General features: G+C 40.1%; 1 protein-coding gene across 1 annotated transcript; it reads left to right on the top strand.

Annotated features, from left to right (window-relative positions):
• The first annotated feature begins 1,484 nt into the window (after positions 1-1,484).
• On the top strand, positions 1,485-13,528 carry LOC121039029 (nuclear autoantigenic sperm protein-like). The gene is made up of 3 exons (XM_040489037.1): positions 1,485-1,562; positions 12,570-13,161; positions 13,416-13,528. Exons 1-3 carry the CDS (start codon positions 1,485-1,487, stop codon positions 13,418-13,420), a joined length of 675 nt encoding a protein of 224 aa, XP_040344971.1. The 3' UTR covers positions 13,421-13,528.
• Positions 13,529-14,675: the final 1,147 nt, after the last annotated feature.

Raw genomic sequence — 14,675 nt, forward strand, 5'->3', positions numbered from 1 at the left:
TTGGGGGGAGGGGAAGATAGAAGTCTTAAGACTTGTTTGGGATTAGATGTGGGATAGGAAGAAAAAAAAGAATCATTAACAAATTCTAATTTTCTGACTTGGGCAATTGGAAGATGGTTTGCCATTAGTTACATGGGAAAGGCTGGGAGGAAATTTCAGGAGATTAAGAGTTCTATTTTGGACATATTAAGTGTAAGACATTTGGAGACATTTGAATAGAAATGTTAAGTCGAAAATTGCATGCAAGACCAAGGTTAAGAAAAGACTTCTTGGGAGGTATAACAACTCTCCTCTGGAAATTAGCATTAGACGGCATTTTTTTTTTAAAGTAAACTCTACATACAATAGGGGGTTTGAACTCATGACCAAGAGATCAAGAGTCTCATGCTCTGATGACTGAGCCAGCCGGGAGCCCCAGGATTATATGGTAGAGTAAAACCTTGGATTGCAAGTAACTTGTTCTGTGAGATGAGTAAACATTTCTAATAAATTTTAACTTGACAAATGAGTGATGTCTTGCAGTACAACAGTACATGATGCCGAATGTCACATGATCACGACTTTGCCAATGGTTCTTGAAGTTCGCTTTTACATACAAGTGCTTTGGATCACAAGCATGTTTCCAGAATGAATTATGCTTGCAAACCATGGTTTTACTGTATTTCAAGTGAAGGAAATGGATGGTACCATCTAGGGAAAGGGCACAAACAGAGAAGAGAAGGGGGTCCAGGACCTAGCCCTGTAATACCCTTAATAAAGGTTGAATTGAAGAGGAAAAGCCAACAAAGAAAGCTGAGAGGTAACTGTAGAGAACAAACTGATGGTTACCAGAAGGGAGGTGGGTGGAGGGATGGGTGAAATAGGTGCTGGGGATTAAAGAATGCACTTGTGATGAGCCCCAAGTAATGTATGGAATTGTTGAATCACTATATTGTACACCTGAAGCTAATATTACACTGTATGTTGACAAGCTGGAATTTAAATAAAAACTGAAAAAATACAAAGAAAGAAAGAAAGAAAACTAAAAGAGACCAGTAAGTGTGGTAGGAGGAAAATCAGGAGAGAAATATCTGAAGGAAACAAAACAAAACATTGAAGAGTGAAGGAGGGGATGCCTAGGAGGCTTAGTTGGCTAAGCATCTGACTTGGGTTCAGGTCATGATCTCACAGCTGGCTTGTGAGTTCAAGTCCTGCATAGGGCTGTCTTCTCTCAGTGCAGAGGCTGCTTCGGATCCTGTCTCCCTCTCTCTCTGCCCTCCTCAGCCTGTGCTCTGTGCTTCAAAAATAAATAAATTTTTAAAAATTAAAAAGAAGAAGAAAAGTGAAGGAATAAGGACCAAGTCAATGCTGTTGAGAGGTCAAGGTCAAGTAAGAAGAGGACACAAAAATGTCACCATAGTTAGCAACATGGAAGTGGGTACTCTTGACAAAAGCAGTTTGTGCATGACAGAGAGGGTAGAAACCAAAATGTAGGAGATTGAAGCATGAAGAGAAGTTTAAGATGTGGAAGGAAGCAGCCTGAGCAGACAACTCCACGCCCTCAGAAACACCCCAGAAACAATGTATGTATACAGTGAGAAGGTGGATCTGGATTGGAATGCTCTGTTATGAACTGCTGGTGAGAAATCCGCCCTTCAAGAGCATCTCACACACTGGGACCTCCAAATGCTCCCCAGGATAAGAGTGGGTTTTCCCCCGTCAATGTCTTTTGAGGCCAGGACTTCATCTCCAAGCTGCTCAGATACCAGCCCTCTGCACAGCTGCCTCTGGCTCAGATCCTGGAGCACCCCTGGGTCCAGACCCACTCCCAGAGGGTGTTGCCTCCCCCTGTTTACATGGCTTCCTGAGCCCCGTCTGCTCTCTTTTGGATGCTTATTCAGGGAGCACTCCCAACTCTGCTATCTCATCTGTCTTTTGTCTCTTTTCTTTCAAGATGCAAGATGCTAATTAATAAAAGCTGGAGTATTTTGTAATAAGAAAAAGAAAAGCCACATAGCTGTTCTCTCTTGTTTTACATCTTCAAAATCAGTGACTACCAGATTCTCTGGGGTTGTTTCTTAGCCACAGTTTACATCCTTGTCATCTTCTCACCAGAAAGGCACTGGTTTCTCCAAGCGCTCGATTTAATTTTAATTGGGATTACATTTCTCCATCTGTTTTTCTTTACTTTCTAAATAATATTTTCTTAAAAACTCCTGATTTTGCCATTTTTGCCACCAGCATTTGACTATTTCAGGGGCAATCTCATCTTCTTAATTCTTTCTTCATTATTAAATCTATCTCCCGTATGTATTGGTTGAAAAACAACCAAAAGAATTTGCACACTGTAGGACACAAGCTAATATAATGTATTCTTTCTTTAAAAGAAGACTAAAAAATTCTGAGTGCCAGTTCTTATTTCTTTAGAATTTTTCTACTGACCAGCCTTGCTTTTCTTGATCTAAGGCGATGTTCTGAGTTACTTATCTCAGAATACCAGTTCCTCTCTTTTATAAAGCTTATTTTGAGGACCACTCTAGTGACTAAAACTACATGCTAGCAGCTAAGTGATAAATACATCCAAGGTCTTACAAGGTGCTATGGATCAAAGAATCTAAAGATTGTTTTAAGTAAATTTTTGTCAGCCAGCTGAGTCAAGAGCCCAACTATAGTTAAATATCGTGGATTTGTAGAAACACTTAAAGCCATATAGTTGTATGGCTTTTTCCAGAGGATTAAGTATAAGAGTAGAGATGGTGAGTAGATGTATCAATCCAGACTTAGGGTTTTGTCAGTGAGTGTGTAAGAGGACTAGGAGACGAGCAAATTGGGGATATTGATGAAAAGGTAGCTGATGGGTTAAATTGTGGAACATGGCCAACCGCTGGGTGTCTCTCAACATCTCTTTTCTTCCATAGAAAAATGGTCATGCTGTGTGAATGGTCATGTAACAAATCTGGCTATTTATTTGAGTACATTCAGTTACTTGCCAACAACGAGGGTCCAGTTAACTGGATTTAAGAAGTGATGCATACAACACTGCAATTGTCCTTAATGTAAGGTATACCCTTCTACCCTTCTGTTTTCTTGCTGGCTGGAATGCAAATAGAATGACTGGAGCTCCAGGAGCCATCCTGGCCCATGAAATAACTTTGTGGGTTTTTTTTCCCCCATGAAATAACTTTGATAATGAAAATCATGTAGACTGGACAACAGGATAGAAAATGCCTAGGTCCTGGGGCACCTGGGTAGCTCAGTTGGTTAACTTAGCGACTCTTGCTTTCACCCAGGTCATGATCTCACAGTTTGTTGGATCAAGCCCCACATCAGGCTCTGTACTGGTAGCACAGAGACTGCTTGGGATTCTCTATCTCTTCCTCTCTCTCTCTCTCCCTCTGTCCCTCCTCAACTTGTGTGCACACATGCTCTCATTCTCTCTCAAAATAAGTAAATAATTGTTTAAAAAAAATTTTTAAGTGCCCAGTTCTTAAATCTTAACAAGAGGATTGGTGAGATAACCAGCTTTAATGTTCAAACTCAACACCCATGTAAAGTAGACTTTTTTTAAGTTAGAAAAAATAAAGAGCTTGAGAAAATCAGCTTAGCCCTTGTTCCATCCTGACTGCAAGGATCACCTAAGCCTGAGAGCAACATTAGAAATCATCTATTCTAGGGGCACCTGGGTGGCTCAGTGGGTTAAGCATCCAACTTGATTTCAGTTCAGGTCATGATCTGAGGGTCGTGGGATCGAGCCCCACATCAGGCCCTGTGCTGATTGTAGGGTCTGCTTGAGATTCTCTCTCTCTCTCCCTTTGCCCCTCTCCCCCACATACTCTCTCTTTCTCTCTCTCTAAAATAAAAATGAAAAAAAAATTTTAATCATCTATTCTAGTCAATCTTTTTTCTTTAACCGTTTTGTTGAGATATGTTTCACATACTCTAGAATCCACCCATTTAAAGTATACAACTCAATGGTTTTTAGTATGTTCACAAAACTGCAGCTATCACTATAGTCAGTTTTAGAAAAATTTTGTTACCTCAGAAAGAAACACTGTGGAGTGCCTGACTGGCTCAGTCAGTAGAGCATGGAACTCTTCATCTCGGAGTCATGAGTTCAAGCCCCACATTGGGTATAGAGCTTACTTAACTAACTAAATACATACATACATACATAAACCCCATACCCTTTAGCTATCCTCCAAGTACCTTGCCCCCCCCCCCCGCCCCAACTACTAATCTGTTTCTATAGATTTCCCTATTCTGGACACTTCATATAAATAGAATCATATTATATGTTATCTTTTATGACTGGCTTCTTTCACTTAGCATGTATTTGAGATTTGTCCATGTTGTAGCATATATCAGTACTACTTTCCTTTTTACGGCTAAATAATACTCCATTGTATGGATATACTGTATTTTTAATCCATTCATCAGTTCCTGGATATTTGATTTCCACCTTTGGGCTATTAATAATGTTGTTATAAACATCCCATACAGGGTTTTATATGGCCATATATTTTCATTTCTTTAGGGTATACCTAGGAGTAGAAATGCTAGGTCATGTGGTAACTCCAGGTTTAACATTCTGGGAAGCTGCCAGACCGATTTCCAAAGTGGCTGACTATTTCACCTCCTCAGCAGCAGTGTATGAAATATCCAATTGCTCTACATCCTTATCAATATTTATTATTATCTGACATCTTGATTCTAGCCATCCTAGTGGATATGAATGGTATCTTGCGATTTTTGTTTGCATTTTCTTAATGGCTAATGATATTGAACATAATTTCACGTGTTTATTGGCCATTTGTATATCTTCTTTGAAGAAATGCCTTTCCAGATTCTTTACACATTTTTTTGACTGGGTTGTCATTTTATTATTGAATTGTGTGAGTTTTTTGCATATTCTAGATACAATTCCCTTATCAGTTATATGACTTGCAATGATTTTTCTCCCATCATGTGGCTGTCTTTTCACTTTCTTTTTTTTTTTAAGTTTATTTATTTTGAGAGAGAGAATGCATGAGTGGAGGGAGGAGCAGAGAGAGAGAGAGAGAGAGAGAAAGAGAGAATCCTAAGCAGGCTCCATGCTTAGTGCAGACCCTGATGCTGGGCCTGACTGATCTCACAAATGGTGAAGTCATGACCTGAGCCAAAATCAAGAGTCAGACACTTACCTGACTGAGCCACACAGGTGCCCCTCTTCACTTTCTTGATAGTGTCCTTTGAAGCACAAAAGGTCTTAATTTGATGAAGTTCAACTTACCTATTTTTCCCTTTGTTGTTTGTGTTTTTGGTATCATAGCTGAAATCCACTGCCAAATCCAAGGTCATGAAGATTTAGACCTGTTTTATTCTAATAGTTATTATAGCTTTAGCTCTTAAATTTAAGCCTGTAATCCATATGGCATTAATTTTTGTATGTTGTGTGAGGTAAGGGCCTAATTTCATCTGTTACATGTGAACATGTGACTATCCAGTCATCCCAGCACAATTTGTTGAAAAGGCTATTCTTTCTCCATTGAATGGTCTTAACACTTTTGTCAAAAGTCAGTTGACTATAGACATGTGGGTTTATTTCTAAACTCTCAATTCTATTCCATTTGTCCATTTGTCTATTCTTATGCCAGTACCAGTGTCTTCATTATTGTTGCTTTGCTGTAAATTTTGAAATTGGGAGGTATATGTGATATTGTGATTTGTAATAAGAAACGTATATTTGGTCATTCCATTTCCGGCACAGAGCTCTTAAAATCCTTGGAATTTCCTAAGTGATAAGAGAAATGGGAACACTTTTTGTTATAGTATTTGATCTTTCCTCAAGTTCCTGAGGTAGCTCCAGATCCATAAAGGTGAAAGGAGTATCTTGTTATTCATAACAAGCTCCTTTCAACCACATCTGAGTTTATATTAATGAGGTGACTTTTGGAAAGCCTCTAAGGATGGGGACTGGTTGCTGGAGAAATCAACCAAGAACAGAGGGTTGGAACTTTCAGTCCACCCCCCACCTCTAGGGAGAGGAGTGAGCAGGAGGTTGAATCAATCACCAATGGCCAATGATTTAATCATTCATGCTTAATTATATAAGCTTAATTATATAATAAAGACTCCAGGGGCTCTTTGTTGGCTCAGTTGGTTAAGTGTCCAACTCTTAGTTTTAGCTCAGGTCATGAACTCACAGTTCATGAGTTCGAGCCCCACATTAGGCTCTGTGTTGACAGTGTAGAGCCTGCTTGGGATTCTCTCTCTCCCCACTTGCATGCTCTCTCTCTTTCTCTCTCCAAATAAATAAATAAATAAATAAATAAATAAAATTTTAAATATTCCATAAAAACCCAAAAGGGTGGGGTTCTGAGAGCTTTTGGGTCAGTGAGCACATCCATGTGCTGGGATGGTAGCACAACTCAACTCCGTGGGGACAGAAGCTCTTGCACAGAAGTCTCTTCTGGACTTTGCCCTATGTATGTCTTCAGCCATCTATTTATCTGTATCCTTTATTATCTTCTTTATTATGAATTGGTAATCTAGTAAGTAAACTGTTTTCCTGAGTTCTGTGAGTTGCTCTAGCAAATTAATCACACCCAAGTGTTGGGGTGTGGGAACCTCTGAATTATAGCCAGTTCACCAGAAGCACAGATACCAACTTCAACTTTCAATTGGTGTCTGAAGGAGGGGGTATAGGGTAGTCTTGTGAGACTAAGTCCTTAACCTGTGGGGTCTGACTCTATCTCTAGGTAGGTAGTATCAGAATTGTGTTAAATTGTAGGACACCCAGCTGGTGTCCCAGAATTGCTTGATGTGTGGAAAACCCACATGTCTGGGGTCAGGAGTGTAGTGTGAGAGTAAAGGAGACACACAGCAGGAGGGATGTTTCTTCTTTATGGTGTGCATAGCGTAATGTACCTTTTTGCAGAATACACTGAGGTCCCAGGTAACATCAGAAAGTAGATGAAGCTAGAAGGTCACTGCATTTATTCAGAATTCTTAAATAAAACAAGTTAAAAGGCAATGATGACTTACAAAACACCTCAAATGCTAACATGTCCTGGAGGAAGAACTGGTTATTTCCTGGTTAGCACAGTATCCCAGGTCCTGGGACAGGAAGTTTGATTCCCCAGCATGAGCATCAGGCTTCTTTTCTTATGGAAATAGATCTAAGTTTAAACCTTAGTCATTCTACTTCCAAGCTGTTTGATCTTGTGCAAGTGACTTACCTGCCCCAACCTCAATTTCCTCATCTATAAATAGGAATAATGCTACACCTACTTCATAAAACGGTTGCAAGGATTCTGAGTGCTAATTTCCTTCTCCTTCCCAGGACCCTCTTTTTTACAACACAACACTATTTATCAAGGATTTAGGGATTGAGAAACAAAGACAAAAACACAGATTAAAAGTTTATAGATGAGAAACTAGATGTGTTTCCTCTGTGGAAGCTGTTTGGATGTCATTAGACTGTAATTGAAGGAGAAGATACTGGAGACTTCACATTTAGTGTGTATCAGAATTTGTGTGAAAGCTGCAACAGCCCAGAAAGTGTATCTAGAATAAAAAGAACGAAGAGTGAGAACCGATCCTGGGCAACACGCATATTTAAGGAGCAGATAGGGGAAGCAGAGTAGGACCCTGAAGGAGGTATAGTTTTTTTCCGGTATGTGTGTGTGTGCACACTATTAAAATGATCTCAGACTTACCTAGTTCAGTGTCTTTTCTCTACATCAGAAGCTCCTTGTGTCTGCTCACCACCCCCCCCCCCCCCCCGCCAACTCTCCACCCTGCACTGGTATCCTAAGGCATGGTTACAGAAAATGCTCTGTATTTTCTGGGGTAATGAATGAGGGGTCCCACAGTCTTGTGGTCTGGCAATTATCAGCTTAATGCAAGTCGAGGAAGGATCAAGTCCCTCCCTACATCTCTGTGAGAAGAAACAACCACAGACCCTGGGACAACAGTGTTGGGCATGTTACTATTCAAGTGCAGGTGTATCTGATAGGAGATGAGGGCTCAGCTCTCTCCTGGGCACAGAAATCTCCTAGCACTGGACTCCCTCTCTTCATGGGCAACTCCAGGGATTAGTTTTTAGGTTTCTGAAGGCACCTCTGGAAATCCTCCTCATTGCCATCCTCTCCCAATCTGTTTCCCCCACATTGTCTTTATGCTTTCCCCCAAGTATTCTTGCCTCCCAAACCAAATCAAAACAAAACCTGTTTTCTTCTTTCCCTTTGGTTTGATGGTGACCCAAGCAATTAGGAATTGAAAACTGCTTTTTCTAAGACATTCTCATCAATCCAGAAAGTACTTTTTGTTCGATTGCAGTAAATAACAGAAAAAATAAGATTCTATATTAAGAAAAACTGAAGAATCACGTCTTGCTACATACATATTCTCAAATAGTTGATATCATATGCTATATACAGTTTTATATCCGGTTTTATTTATTTAATATTGTAGTATGGAACATTTTTCATGTTAGCAAAATATTTCCTAAGCATCATCTCTAAAAGCTGCATAATTGACTATTTCATAATTGTTTTAATACTCTATCCAATTCAATGGTCCTTAGTGCACATGAAACTGACAGTTCTAGGTACTTGTTGAAAACACAATCTCAATCTAATGCCCTACAACATTTATCAAAGGGAGGTTTATCTAAAGGATATCAGCTTACTCATTCACAGGTACTCTATAATCTCTAGACCAGTACAGGACGAGGTGCTTGGCCCACATCCTGCTTTATTTTGATGTTGGGTCATGAGGCCATATGAGAAAAGTTGGAATACTCAGCTCAGCAGAAGTGGTCATCTTGTCTACACAAGGATGCTATCAAGGTCATTAGCTATGACATTACCTAATATCTTTTTATGAGAACCATCTGTGTTCTGTGCAATAAATCTATGTCTGATCTTACTACCAAGAATAATTGGACTTCTGCAGAGTAAGTGGTCTGCTTTTATATCATGAGTATTGTGAATTTTATAACTGATCAGATTTTTCTTTATCCTCAGGCTGCTAGAAAGCTTCTAGGCAAATTTGTGACCTTCTTTTAGCAAGGGTATAGGTGAAATAATATGTATTTTTAGCATCGTTCCTATTTTATGTCCCCATCATTGTTTTTTTCTTTCTTCTACAGAATTCTTGAAATTATCTGTGTTTTATAGAGTACTGCCTGCTGTTTTAAGTTTTTTCTAGAACTAAGTAATAGAGCATAATTGTTCAGGGCCTCGCTCAGGATTTGAAGCCACTTCCTGTCTGTGTGCCCTTGGGCAAGTAAGTTACTTATTTCCTCTGTACCTCAGTTTTTTCCTTTGTATAAAAGGGAATACTGTTACCTGCCTCATAGAGTTTTGATGAGGATTAAATGACAAGATACATGTGAAGGCTCATAGTTAAGTGGTTAAAAGAAGTTTTAAAATAATTAAAAAGAAGTCATTGGAATATTTCTATTGTTTCAGTTTTACTTATATAGGATTTACTCCAATTGGAATGACTGGGCAAAGACCATGGGTGTTTGGGAGGCTGTGTGCTTAATTTTCCCGTCAACTGGCATAGACAATGGGATAAGACAGGATAAGACTCCTGTCTTATCATGCTTTAGCAGTGCTGAGTTCTTTTGAAAATGCTTGCTGACTTGACAGGCAAAAAAAAGGAGTATTATCTTATTGTCATTTCAATCTACATTTTGTTGATAACTAATGAGATTGAACCTTCTGACCCAAACCACTACATTTATTTTATTAATCACTTCATTTCTTCTCTCTTTCCATCTTTTGCAATTTTTCTATCAAGGTCCTTGTGTTTTTCCTTGTATCTGTTTAAATAAGATAACAGACTCTATTTTTTCTGTCTCTAGTCATCTGCTGAGAGGAGACAGCCTAATAGAGAAGCCTGAGGAACAGTCATGGGGAATAGAAAAGGGGCAACCAGGAACACATAAATGGGTGCTCAGGTCAGCATGCAGGCCCTGCAGAATGAACTGCCATCTTATTAACTGAGGATGGATACATAGTTCTAAAAGCAAAACACTCGAAACACAGTTGCTAGATCATTTCCATAATCTAACTCTCTCCTCTTGTTTTTTTAAAACAAAATCAATTCCAGAAAAATAAGTTTTTAAAGCATTAGGTTTTTGTTCTTTCGGTTGAGATAAAATTCCTTGAATTACAGAGCAATTTTAAGATCACAATCAAACACTTGTCTGATGCAAAAACTGTTTGTAGAAGAGCAATTATTTTTGTAGCCATGGAAACACAGCTGATACCATGACTACATAACCAGCTCGCACAAATAATTTTTAGTAAACCAAGTCAAATAAATCGTGTATCTACCAAAATCATTTCATTTTAGAAATGCTTTCTCATATTGCTGGTAGAGGGAAATTAGATGGTTTGGCATTGTGTTACACAACTGGCTCAACTTCTTAGCATCTCTTTTTTGACAATTTTAGCTTTTTCTGTTCTTTTAAAAACTGTTTAATAAATACAAAGGACATGCCATAATAATCCTCTAATCTCTCCTCTGATTTCTCCTAATAAGGCCCCTGGATATTCCAGCCTATTTTCATGAGGATATTGAGAGATTCAAGGATGCTAAGCCCAGACCATGGCCACATGCTTGACAAAGCTATACAAACTTCATCAACAATTTATCTCACGTGCAACTGCATTCTCTAGGTGATTAAGGAAAACCCAACTGCAAGCTTTTGACGTTCAATTTGGAAAACATGTGAAGTGGATCCCATCCTAACCCATTGTCCTTTTCCTCTACTCCTTCTTTAAAGACAACATGTCTCATGTCCTCCATGCTACTCTGTGCCAGACCCAGTTCTAAGCATTTTACAACTAATTTACCCTTCTCAACAATCCCAGGAGATCAGTTTTCTATTTTACAGATGAGGAAATGAAGGCACAGAGAAGTTATATACCTTGTCCAAGGACTCACAACTGATAAATGATGTTCATCAACTGTTATATAGGCTTTTCTAGTAAACCACGTACTCCTCTCTCATTGGACTGGAAACCGGGATTGTCCACAAAACTTAAAACTTTGTTTTAAGCCTTAAGCAATATAGAATGAGTCTAGTGAAACATTGTAAGCAGAAAGAGTTAGGGGTCCCCAGAAAAGAAAGACAAGACATAGCTTTAGTGACATCAGAGAAGTCACTGTAGGCAGCTCTTTTCTGTGATCTATGTATGCCCCGCTAATCTGAGCTCACTTCTTGCAGAATTTCCTAGGATGCGTCAGAATTACAAAGAAATGCAAAAACCATAGTAATTAAGGATTTTAAGGGAACAAAGGGAATGCAAACACTAACATTCTCTACCAGTCCAGGAAATAAACTAACCTGTTCAGAGACAATAAATAAATATTAGAACTCCCAGTGCTATTCCAAAAGTAAGCAAGGCCCTGCATTCCTTCTCTGAGATAACAAGCCCAAGACCCCATGGAGTTTATACCAGTTCTAGGAACATGACCATATAGCCCCTCCCCCTGCTTTATTATAATGTTAAAGTCTATCCTAAGAGGAGCACAAGCTTCATGAACATAATATAGGATGTTTTCTAAGTACCTGCATAACCTTATTTATGCCTGCCTTTATATGTGATAATAAAGCTCCCCTTTCTGAATATTCATCCTAACCCTAAATAAAAGAACCTACTCACCCATGCTCCAGGAGTCATGCTTTGGAAGTTATTTCCCTCCTCCTCGCTGCCCTCCCCCCCCCCCCCATCTCCTTATGTGTTGCAAATAAAGTTTCCTTTGTGTGATGACTGCACCTAGGCTAGTCTTTTTTTTTTTTTTCTTTACATTTATTTGTTTTTGAGAGACAGAGACCCAGCACAAGTTAGGGAGGGGCAGAGAGAGGAGACACAGAATCCAAAGCAGGCTCCAGGCTCTGAGCTGTCAGCACAGAGCCCAACGCAGGGCTCGAACTCACAAACCGTGAGATCATGACCTGCGTTGAAGTCGGACCTTAACCGACTGAGCCACCCAGGCACCCCTGGGTTAGTCTTTATCTATGACTCATCAACGAGCAAACGCACACATGCACGTTAGTTCAGATACAACATCGTTGATGATTTTTGTTCATGTTGCCAAACACCACTCCTGAAGCAATTGGCACAACTGGAAATTGAGATGGACTGGTGACACAGCTGCTACACACAACAGGAGATGTCAGGAGCATGAGGGGAGGGCTTTGCAGACTATGGGAGCATATAACGAAGCCACACATGCACGACCAACATGGAGGACATGTTGAGGGATATGTACAGGAGAAGGGGTGGGGATGGAGGACATGACTCATGGCACAATGCATTCAATTAATTTTTAAAAACCATTTTTTTCACTTCAAGGCCAAAAATTCTATCATTCATCCTCAAGATTAAAATAAAGAAATCCTAAACACTTTCAATTGTTGCCCTGAATGCAACAGGTAGAATCTTGATGAGATAAACGCATAAGGTTGGCTCCATCTCCTATGTGGCTAAGGCAAGAAGCTCTGATGCCTTCAGGATCCATCTTACTCCATGGAAAGCATTCTTCATCGTAATAGCCTTCCTGAACCCTTCAAATGTGACTGGGAATAGACACGGGTAGAGGAGCCCTCAAAGCCATGTGTTTCTGTAAGACCGAGGGTATGGGCTACGAAGAAGCCCATTGAGAAGAGAATGGCTGTACTAAGTGAGCAGATGAAGGAGGCTGATAGATCATCTTCTGAATATGAAAAAGAAATTGAGGAGCTGAAGGAACTGCTACCTGAAATTAGAGAGAAGATAGAAGATGCGAAGGAGTCCCAGCGTAGTGGGAATGTAGCTGAATTGGCTCTGAAAGCAACTCTGGTGGAGAGCTCTACTTCAGGTTTCACTCCTAGTGGAGGAGGCACTTCAGTCTCCATGGTTGCCAGTAGAAAGCCAACAGATGGTGCTTCCTCATCTAACTGTGCGACTGATATTTCCCACCTTGTCAGAAAGAAGAGGAAACCAGAGGAAGAGAGTCCCCGAAAAGATGATGCAAAGAAAGCCAAACAAGAGCTGGAGGTGAATGGAGGCAGTGGGGATGCCATCTCCAGTGGAAATGAAGTTTCAGAAAACATGGAGGAGGAGGCTGAGAATCAGGCTGAAAGCCGGGCAGCAGTGGAGGGGACCGTGGAGGCCGGAGCAACAGTTGAAAGCACTGCATGTTGGGGCGCCTGGGTGGCGCAGTCGGTTAAGCGTCCGACTTCAGCCAGGTCACGATCTCGCGGTCCGTGAGTTCGAGCCCCGCGTCGGGCTCTGGGCTGATGGCTCAGAGCTTGGAGCGTGTTTCCGATTCTGTGTCTCCCTCTCTCTCTGCCCCTCCCCCGTTCATGCTCTGTCTCTTTCTGTCCCAAAAATAAATAAACGTTGAAAAAAAAAAAATTAAAAAAAAAAAAAAAAAGAAAGAAAGCACTGCATGTTAAGAGAGGGCACAGAGCCTTCCTCCTGAGGGAAAGTGTTTTTGTATATAATGTATTTTTTCACTTTGGGGGGATTCTTTTTGTATAACTTCAATAAAGATTGTAAGCAAAAAAAAAAAAAAAAAAAAAAAAAAAATTCTCTCCCTAGGGGAGAACAAGGAAACTAGGCAGAGGAAATTCAATTCACCACGAGGGTCAGGCCACATGACCCTAAAGAGAATGTTCCCTGAGCAATCTTTCCCAATGTATCCACAACCTGTTACAAAGGCTGCTGAGTGGAGGGTCCATTGTTAATCCACCAAACCATGTCTGTGGCTGTTCACCTTATAATATTGAGCCTGTACCATACTTGGCTCTTCGGGACGGATACTGAAAAATAAACATTATACATACAATCAATCCTTAACGGAATACTTTTGAGATCAAGGGGAACTATTCCTGTTATGTCTTCATTGAGCTCACCAGTTCATGACTTGGGCTCTTCTATAGATCATGTATCTTGGGGGGACACAGGTGCCACCTTCCAAATATGTTCAAAACCTTGGAAAGACATAGGATATGGACTAGTTTGGGTTAGGGGAACCTCTAATGATAGTTATGATAATATTGATGTCCAACCAAGCCTACAGTAGGAAATTGAACTATGATTACGAGTTGGCCTTAAGAAAAAATTACAAAATTACAAAAGTAGGGGGGCAGGGAGAGAGGAACTAAGGAAATCCAAAATTATTCAATGTGCAGCATATAATAAGGAATATGTTCAAGCATAGAAAGGGAAACCAAAAAAGAATAATATAATCAACGATCAAATAATAAATGGAAAAAAACTCCTTACAAATTTCATACTTTCTCCTCACTGGAGAGTTCAAATATGTATTGAAGCAGGAAACCTGCTATTGTGTTTGTCCTCTATAAATGGGCATATAAAAGACTTAACTTTTGTAGGGGAAGAAAGACTTTCCCCCTCTTCTTCTTCTTTTTTTTTTTTTTTTAATTTTTTAAATTAGTTTTCTTTATTTTTGAGAGGCAGAGAGAAACAGAGTGTGTGCGGGGGAGGGGCAGAGAGAGAGGGAGACACAGAATCAGAAGCAGGCTCCGGGCTTGAGCTGTCAACACACAGCCCGATGCGGGGCCTGAACTCACGAACCGTGAGATGGAGACCTGAGCCGAAGTCGGTTGCTCAACCGACTGAGCCACCCAGGGGCACCCCTTCCCTCCTCTTCTAAGTATGATATCTGGGTCTATGACATAAACTGGC

Source organism: Herpailurus yagouaroundi, unplaced genomic scaffold, assembly GCF_014898765.1.
Source record: "Herpailurus yagouaroundi ecotype Mexico unplaced genomic scaffold, PumYag 166, whole genome shotgun sequence".
Classification (NCBI taxonomy): Eukaryota; Metazoa; Chordata; class Mammalia; order Carnivora; family Felidae; genus Herpailurus; species Herpailurus yagouaroundi.